Genomic DNA, 10028 nt, shown 5'->3' with positions numbered 1-10028 from the left:
CCGGAGGGCAAAAGCTTCACTTAATCATTCATATCTAGCCATCACCAATCTTGGTTTTCTTTGCAGGTATCGACATGTTAGGGCTCAGGCTTCAAGTTCAATATGTAAATCCATGCTTCGGCCACCAGCATTGCATCCCAAAGCTCATAGGAATTTTAATTTAAAACGAAAAGTGAAAAAAATAATAATCGCACAGTGGTTGAGAGTAGAGAGGTTAACTTATAGGATAATTTCACTTTGATAATTTCAGGCATAAACCCTGGTAATGGACTTATTATTCCTAACTAATCAAATGAAGACAGGTTAACTTTTAGGAAATATTTTTCTATTTCGCAATAATGTTCTATCATAGTTCTGAAACTGCAAATGCCCTTCAGGTGCATTTGCACTCAGTCTTACTTGACCTCAATGATTGAACTGCTAACTCTCCAAAATTTTATTTCTCTAAACAAAAAAGTCTCATTCAAAAGTAACTTTACGCAAGACGCAAGACACCATGCATGCATCATTATGTCGGCAGTAAAAAAGCACAGCGTGAAAGCTGAGGAGGAATTATTGATAGAGAAATATATAACTCTACCTATTATTACCCATCTACATTCTACATCTAAATAATAATAAGTAAAACATGGATATGATCAATATAATGTACAAGGAGGCAAAAGAGCCCACAAAAGAATTAAAGCTACCAACAATGACTCCTGATGATTAATGACAATGCGATTAACAATAAATTATTCAATGATTGAGTGTAAATTCTGAGATTAACCCACTGATTCTAAACTTGGGTTATCCTTGCATGAAGAAATAGTGTTGCAACAAACTTTGTATTTCCAGAGGGATGAAAATGTTATCTGTAGAAAAATAAACAATGTGCAAGACATTAGAGAGAAAAAGATGGGCTGGTTAAGAACATACTGTAATGCCATGAAAAGAAGAATAGGAGATGTTGGGTGACATGCAATAGAAGAATTCTAGCAGGAAAGTATGAACAGTAAGAACTAGAATACTGGAATTCATAGGGAAGAAAATGAATTTATGAAAGGAATCAAATATACAGTATTTACAGAAAAAAAGTATTCGGTTATTGTTTAAAAGAACAAAATGCGTTCAGACTTCAATGCAAAGCAAGAGAAATAAGAACATCATTCCCATTTACTATTCTTTTCCACCAGATGATGGGAATTCTTGTCAAGCAAGCTATCTGTCCACAATGTTTGAATTTATAAGGTAAGACTTTAGGAAACATGGAAGGGCTGTTTAAATGGCAAAAGAAGTAACTTAGCCGTGGAGCACTGGGCAGTAACGGAAGTAATAAGACAAAGGAAAGGTAAATTGGAGATATCATGAGACCAGGCCAACTATATCTATAGATTTTCTAACATCACGATCCATTAAGATGTAATTAAGACTACCTAAAAATCTTTGGCAGACTAATCTGTCTAAAGGGTGATCTAACTGTGCTAATGTATCCAAACTCAATACAACCCCAAAGAAACTCTTTTCTAGTGTAACTTGATGTTAGTACACTTACCATTTGGTGTTCTCTTCACCTTCTTCTCCATTAAAAGTGCCATTGATATTGTGTGAAATCGAGGATGAGTCATCCAGATTGCCTGGTTTTAGCAGTTGCGAAAAACCTTGTCCAAAAGATTTCCATATTCTTGTAGATATTGAAGACTGCAGATTTGAATTTTCTTCAGAGGGCATTTCATACAAACCAGCTGAAGCTGGATCAAGTTGTGAGAATCTTATTGCTCCAAGAATTTTTTCAGGGAGTTCTGATTCAGTCTGGCTCTCAATAAGGAAAGCTAGATCCACTGTTAGAGTTGTTACATAACCAAATGCCAAGTGAACAATTGCATTTGCTACTATGGAAGATCCAATATCCACATCAACCTCAATGTAATTCAACCCAAGAATATACTTGCAAGAAAGAGCTCGGCCAAGTATGCATATGGCTTGCTCACCCACTGCTGTTCTAACTATCCATGGACCATTGACTATGTTGGCTATCAACTTAAGTCTTGAATTACGAAAAGCATCATCGCCTTTCAAAAATTGATCCACAAGAGATCCATCTTCTACAGGTTCAACTGCTACAAAATATGCAATTGCACTGTAGTTATCTTTTCCTGGAAGTTGCAAATTGAAGGCCCATACAAAAGGCTGATTACCAGTGCGAATTTCATCATCAAGAGCTTTCCTTACACGATGATTTGGATGGTTTAGTACCTCACCAATTTTTGCTGGACCTTTGATCCAATCAAAAGCGAGAGGCTTTAAAAGGTATTGCCCACCAGGTATTTTCACCTTATCTGAGAGATAGTCAGGACCTCTAACCATAAATTTGTCACCAGGTGGAGTAGCCCAACCATTTGGGCAGTTCTCTGGTTGAAGAAAGGGAATTGATCCGCCATATTTTACCTTTTCTATCCACACATTACCTTTCTCATCATAAGGACCAGCCATGTGCTGGAAAAGAGACTCCAACAAATTCCTGTAACATATCCACAGGGTAAACATTAGTAAGAAAGCGTGTGCACTGCACAGATGTTAGAAAAAATAGCTTTTTACAATAACCAATCTGTCCATACAGAATGTTTGTGAGGAAAATTCAGTATGGAATTAAATTGATAGAGCCCTACACACTTCAAGCTATTCTAAATAGTATTAACAAAAGGAATTAATTTAGCAATATATTTATACATAGAAGAATGTACTTTAGCAAATCCATGTTTCATAGACAGAGAACAATAGAAGTAGATATGGAATCCAGGAGATTGGTGTTAAGGAGCTTTCCACAATGCAATTTGCAACCGTTCAGACCTTTCCACTCTAGACTGCTGTCCTTATTAGTGAACTCTTGTGCAAGAGACAAGAGTATAACTGAACCATAGGTTGTGTTGCAGAAAGCTAGAGGAAACAGTGGCGAGCATCAAGCATAGAACATGGGGATAGGTTGGGATAGTCTATAGTTCCATTGTAGAAAGAATAATGTGGTTTCACAAGACTATAGTTGACCAAATGATGCACTTCCATCGATCAAGCAGGCCATTTAGGGCCACAATTATGAGTTCCTTGAGAATGGCTTGTTAGAACCTATCAGAAGACTAAAGGAAACTGAAAATAGAAAATGATTTACTGCTATTGATCAAGCATGTTATTTAGGACAAAAATTACGAGTCCAGTGACAATGTCTTGTTAGAACACCCAGAATTGGTAAACAATTTTCATTGGGTTATCAACCTTTTAGCCAAAGAACAATAGACAATGATCTCATGGTCAGATAAATTAAATAAGGTTATGACATATATATGCAAAAAAAAGAGTAAAGAGGAGAGAAAATATTAGCCATCTTATTTGCAATTTACAAATCAGGCTGATTTCATTTTTATGGTCAAAATTTAATAGGAACTTAAGTAAATCACTCCACCATTTGAGAGTTTTAACCAAGGTTCCAAAAATCGGTATCGGGATTGAGATCGGCCGTTCGAAAAAACAATACGTATCGGCGTATCGGGCTTGTATCGGATCGGACTATTTTCATTAAATAAAATTCTAAATATTATTAAAAATGTTGAGAAATTTTTAAAAATTTAGAAAAAATTATAAGAAAATAAGAAATAATAATTACTCACATATAAAACCTAAAAAATAAAAATCTCTCTTCCTCCTTCTCTTCTTTCCTATCCCTCTAACTATTAGTTTGAAGTATCCATTCTCTTCCACACTCTCTTTTTTTTCTTTCCCTCTCTTTTACCCTCTTTTTTTTTATCTTTCCCTCTCCCTCACTTTCTCTTCCTTTTTCCCTTTCTCTCTCTCTCTCTCTCACCCTTTTTTTTAATCTTTCCCTCTCCTTCACTCTCTCTTCCTTCCCCCCCCTCTCTCTCTCTCTCTCCCCTTTCTCTCCCTCACTCTCTCTTCCTCTTTCTCTCTCTCTCTCTCTCTCTCTCTCTAGCTGCCTGCTGTAGGTGGCTGCTTGTACAGGCCGAAACCAGCCAATCGGGATAGCTAATCCCGATTCGTTTCGGCCGATCCCACTCAGGATCGACCGAAACTGGAAACTATGGTTGTAACAATAGCATAAAAGTCAACATCAAATGTATTACTCAGATTAGCAGTACTGTATGCGACAATACCTCTCTCTAGATTGAGAACACAAAAAAACAATATGAACACTAAAATGACCTTATTAAAAACATGAAACTTGAAGAACTGTATGCTGATCATCTTGGTTTTATGACCTTGAATCTCTTTAATTTCTGTGAATGAACAATCTTGGATACGATACAGACCAACTTTTGATTTCTTCAATATCTGCTAGACTAGCTTTAGTACTTTATGTGGACAAAGCCGTAATGCAAAATAAGCTTGTCAAGGGCTATTTGGATGTGCATTTCCAGAAAAGCATTGGCTCTTTAAAACTCTCATAACAGTAGGATTTGTTGAGAAGAAGAGTTCCAGCTAGGTATGAAAATGGTTTGGATAAGGATCGGACATTGAAAAAACCATATCTATATCAATATCCATATCCATATCCATTTTTCTTTCCAGATATGAACATGGAACAGATAGTAAACGGATAGCAAAATTGGTTACCATATTCGCTTAATATTGATACAGAATACAAATTGAATGTCATATATATATATATATATCTATATTTGATTTGTAAATCTATAAAAATTATGACGTTACTTCAATTTATAGCACAATATATAATAAAAACTAAGGTTCCAAAACTTGGCATCGGGATCGGAATTGGCCATTTGGAAAAACGATATGATATCGTCATATTGGCTGTATCGGCCGTCTGTATCGGATCAGACTATTTTTTTAATCATATAAATTCTAAATGTTACTTAAAAATATGAAAATTTTTAAAAAAATTTAGAAAAATGTTAAGAAAATAATAATTATTCACATATGAAGTCTAAAAACTAAAAATTACATTAACTTAGTCAAAATTTTGATGATAACTGAGTTGGCTCTCTTCTCTTTACTCGTCTCTCTTTTCCTCCCTTTCTCTATTACTACCAAGGCAAATTTATTTTTTTTCTAATTTTCTTTCATTTCTTCTCTCTACCTTCTCTCTCTCTTTCTCTCTCAATCTCTCTTACTGTTGCAAGGTAATTTTTTCTCTGATTTTTTTCCATTTCTTCTCTCCCTTCTCTTACCCCTCTCTTTGTAACTCCTTCTCAATCTCTTCCTCTCTCTCTTTCTCGTCTCTCTATCTCACTCTCTATCACTACAGCAGAAAATCTACTACAGTAACAGAGATTGAAGGAGAGAGAGAGACGAGACAGAGTGGAGAAAAGAGAGGAAGAAGAGAGAGGGAGACGCTAGGAGAGAATAGAGAGAAATGAGAGAGATGGGGCACCGGCGAGAGAAGAAATGAAATAAAATTAGAGAGAGAAGAAAGATGGAGTGAGAGAAGAGAGAAGGAGAGCCCGTATCGGACGGGATTGGCCAATATGGCAAATTCCGACCTGAAATAGATCCAGTATCAACTGATCCGGTCGATACCCGGCCAAAACTAGGTCACTAGACTGATTTCGGATATCGATCGAGATCGGCCGAAACTTAGAACTATAATAAAAATATATTAGAAATTCACTTAAAAGACACAAAAAAACTTTCTTCTATTTCAATTTCAATATCTTCATAGAATTTAGGCTAAATTGTTATTCGAATTAAAGGTCTAAATATTAGTTTTAGGATCAGGATTGGTCGCTTGAAAAAATGACATATATTAACCGTATCAACTCTATTAACCATCTATTTCGAACAATTCATATAGGGGATCAACCAAATCGATCGTATCAGCCATCTAGTTTGGTGATACGGATTGGGATTAGCTGATACCATGGATGCAAAAATTGGTCAATCTCGATCTAGGCTTGATATAAATTAGTTAATTAGTATCGGGCGGATATCGGTTGTATCAGCCGATACCTGATCTGAATTAGCCTATATGGGTCGAGATCGACCGATTTGGATAAAATGGGTAAGGGATTTGACCCGAAAATATCAGTAATTGATATTCTTGTCATCCTTTTCCTCTCTCATTATGGATTTGTCCCGAATCCAACTTGGGAACAACAATATTGATGTCTCCATCAACCTTTCTTCTCTCTCTCTCCTCTCTTAACAAAAACCGATGCTTCTCTAATGCAAAGATCTAACTCCGACGAGGTCCTTTGAACTTGAGCGATACATATTTAGCTCTAGCGAACTTTGGCAATATGAGGAACGTGATTCTTTTTTTTTTCTTTCTCTCTTCTCTTCTTTACCGCAGAAGCAGAAAAGTATGGTTTTTCATTATTTTCTTTCAGTTCTTCCACACTCTCTCTCTCCTTCACTGCAAAAGCAACATAATTTTTTATTTCTTTTTCTTTCTATTCGGTTCTTCTTCTCTTTCACTACAAAAGTTTTTTCTTTTGGCTCTTCTACCCCCTCTCCTCTTTTCTTCATTATGGAAGAAGTAGAATAGTGATATTTAATTCTTTTTCTTTTCCTTTCCGTTCTTCCCCTCTTTTTTTTGAGTAAATACTTTATTTATTTATTTTTTAGCTTTTAGGATGCATATATAAGTAATTATTATTTTCTTATTTTATTATCACTTTTTCTAAATTTCTAAAAACTTTCCTATATTTATAAATAATATTTAAAATTTTTCCATAATTAAAAAGTAGTAGTTTAATTTGGTATGGGCAATCAATACGGTCAATATGTTTGTTTTACCGGGTAGTTGATCCCGATCTCGAGTTGAGAAATAGTAGTTGATACTTCAATCCATGTTTCAAATACTTATTTCAGTAGAATTCCTCAACTCATATTTGTATCTAGATTGAACCCTCAGATACGAATATGGAATGGATACAGATATAGCTCTAGATGTACGGACAAGTTGAGATGCATATATGGCAAAACTTTGGATATGGGATTGGTCAAATTGAATATTAACCAACCCATTTTCACACCTAGCTCCACTTGAATGGCATGAGTTATCAAGTTAATAACACTGCTTAAGTAACCTCCACTACCAAAACTACTGTTCAAGAAAAAAAATAAGTCTTCGGCAACTAGCATTTCACCAAAAGTTCTGCTTCCACAATCAGCATTGATGTTCTTTAATTCTTCCTTCACACAAACATCTAAAATGGCCCTTGCTAAGATTGTTTGATTCATGGGATTAACATCCAATTTGCTTAAAATTTTTCTTTGCCTCCAGTGCTATCATTAGTGTTAAATATGATAAAATGGTTAGCATTATATACAAGAATATCATTAAAATGAAAAACCACTAAGTTCCCAAAAACGACCGATAACTAGACATAATACTCATCCAGATTGTCCTGTATCCAAAAGACCAAAAGGTGATCTATCATTCATCTCCTAGTAAGTTTCATTCCATGATATCTACATCTGAAGTGTATCTTAAGAAAATGTTCAAGCACTTCTTAAGAAGATGTTCAAGCCCTTCAATATGCTAGCTGTAATTAAGTTGGGCACAACAAAACAATACTTGAAGATAGTTTATGTAGATTCCACGATTTTCCTCCAAGTTATATGATCCTATCCTTTTTAGGAGAAATGACTGGAAAAGACAAACTGCATTGCTCCTGAATGGTATTTCTAAGTCAGCATGAAAGTGTGTATGTCCCACTAATGCTTTGCATGGCGCACACTATAATGTGGGATATTATGTATAGCAGTTGTCAAGTTTGCTCGATTATGCATTTAGAGACATCCTTAAGGGTTCTACTTCTGAAATTTAACAAAATAATTGTCTAAAATTAAACCATCAATAGACTATCAATATATGATGAAAATATCAAGAGATCTAAAAATACAAAGGCAATATAGTTACATAGATTCTTTTAACTCCCAAAACATATTTATTTAGAGTTAGAAGCTTAAAGCACCTTTAGGACCTTTCTTGTATAGTTACTATTAGGTGCCATTATTGAGGACTTCTGTTGACCATTTTGAGTATTCCATGTATCAAATGCCAAATTAACACTAATAAAATTTGGCACACACTCAAAGTAGCAATATCAAAATATAATTCAACCGAATCTTGCAAAACTTTTTGTTGAAATGGTTCACTATAAGAACTGGCAGCCTTCTTTGAAACAAGCATAAGTACATATTTGGTTCATCAATCATTTAATAAACTAATAAATACCAGGTTAATAGTACTGTTATTAAAAATTAATGCAAATTCTCTCACGATGCATAACATCATATATATAAGAAGATGTTCAACCACAACGACAGCTCAAGGCGAGCTATACGGTGCAACAATCTTTTCCTATATAGTCTCATTGCTTTTTGACCATAAGTTATAGGATGATCATTTAAATTTGCATCCTCATAACTAAATTACTTTTCTTTAGACTGCAATGAACCCTTATATAGGTCTCTATCATCTTCATCTTCTTGCTCAGCAAGGAATGTGCAGGAGGTTTCTCATGAGATCACATTAAAATTAAGCCCCAGGTTGCCATATTAAATTAGTAATGGTCTGTGTTCTGAAACATAGACTTGAGAAGCCACATACTTTACACATGTCTATGAGAGATCTTCTAGTGCTACAATGTCCAATGATACAATTTCTAGAGGGAAGTTAGAACCCTTTAGTAGTGTCTTGTCCATAAGATGATCAACGAGCCATATTAATGGCCTCAAGACTTACCCAAAGCTTCCTGGGGTCAGGTTACCTGATATAAATAAGAATTTGCAACTCAATAAATTACCATGTAACTGCTTCATTGCAAGTCAGATTCATTGATGTATTAATAAAAAAAACTTTCTCCCAGACTCAAAATTTCATGGTAGAGGCTAGAGGATGTCTTGTTATCAGTGGAAAAGTATGTTTGAATTCTTCTATCGCTGTCTAAGCTTGAGTAGATGAAGGAACCTGTTTCTTATATATGCCAAGTAAACCATCAATGGTAAGTACCGAATTTCTATCATAATCTTCTTCTGCTATGAGGAGGGAACCTGTGCAATTTCTAGATTGTTTCCATTTTTCCATGTTACAAGACTTTATAGCAAATCCAAGCTCTTAAATCAACAGGACTTTTCCAAAAAACTTGAAGTTGATTGAAAAGATCATTCAATTGTATCATTACCTTGATTAGCTTTGTGGTTCTCAACAAAGCAACAAAAAGCTTGATATTTGAAATCATATATCCTATCAGAAGCCAAAGAACAAAACGTATCTCCAACCCGATACCACTATTATCATCTTTAATAAAGAAGCAGTTCGAATTGTCTCCTTAATAAAGCAAACACAAATGAAGAACGCAACCTCCATTCGAATCGGCTAAGATCAGAAGAAGATATTTCGCCCACATTAGAGGAAGAACCCATCAGGTAATTTGAGCAAGATCAAGAGATCGAACGAAAAAGTCAAGGATGAAAGAGATAGAAACCCTAGGAATCATCGGCTTACTTGCTTCCGCTTCTCCTACGGCGGGGATCTGAGAAGACGCGCCTCGGATATCGTGCAAGGAGACCGCGAGATTCAAGGAGGAACGGAAGAGATCGAGGTCAGATGGCGACGGAGACTCCACTTTCGATTGAAGAGTAGACGCGAATTTAATCGCGTGAAATTCTCTCCCCGCTCGTCCGGGAAGGCGAACGAATCGTGTAGGCTGGTTTGGAGGGAGGGTTGCGGGTTTGCCTGTTAAGAGCCCCGCGAAGCTGACGTGGAGGACAAGTCGGATTGTTGTCTCTTTGTGGGTCTCTTTGTGGGTGAAGTTTGTGGCTCCTTTTCGTGCCGTGACAGTTTGAAATATCCGAACATTATTTCCTTTCCGACACGCAAATGCTTCCATGTTTATATATTTAGCTCCTTTTTAGTTTCGATGTGATCGGCAACAAGATCTTTATGCCACGGTTAAAAAGAATATTGCCGCCTCTGCATGAGTTGAGAGGATGTTTTATGGGAGTCAAATGTTCTAGTTCAATTTGTCATGTACTAAAAAATATTCTTTTTTTAAGGATAATTGTAT

The 10028-nt window shown here is 35.7% G+C and overlaps 1 protein-coding gene across 2 annotated transcripts; it reads right to left on the bottom strand.

Annotated features, from left to right (window-relative positions):
* Positions 1–542: 542 nt before the first annotated feature.
* Positions 543–9685, bottom strand: LOC140768227 (protein ENHANCED DISEASE RESISTANCE 2-like). 2 transcript variants are annotated; one of them, XM_073108420.1, is made up of 3 exons: positions 9467–9685; positions 1535–2500; positions 543–854 (listed from the first exon to the last, which is right to left on the bottom strand). In XM_073108420.1, coding segments are annotated over exons 2-3 (939 nt in total). In that variant the 5' UTR covers positions 2473–2500; positions 9467–9685; the 3' UTR covers positions 543–853. The 2 variants fall into 2 exon arrangements, with proteins under 2 accessions (XP_072964521.1, XP_072964530.1); XM_073108429.1 differs by lacking the exon at positions 9467–9685 and adding an exon at positions 9144–9299.
* Between the last annotated feature and the right edge of the window lie 343 nt (positions 9686–10028).

This window comes from Typha angustifolia, chromosome 2 (assembly GCF_048772165.1).
Source record: "Typha angustifolia cultivar Huaian chromosome 2, ASM4877216v1, whole genome shotgun sequence".
Lineage (NCBI taxonomy): Eukaryota > Viridiplantae > Streptophyta > Magnoliopsida > Poales > Typhaceae > Typha > Typha angustifolia.
This window is presented reverse-complemented; position numbering and strand designations above follow the sequence as displayed.

Bases quoted from the DNA above. Each gene is read 5' to 3' on its own strand.
- LOC140768227 (XM_073108420.1), bottom strand. From the start codon at position 2,472: ATGGCTGGTCCTTATGATGAGAAAGGTAATGTGTGGATAGAAAAGGTA.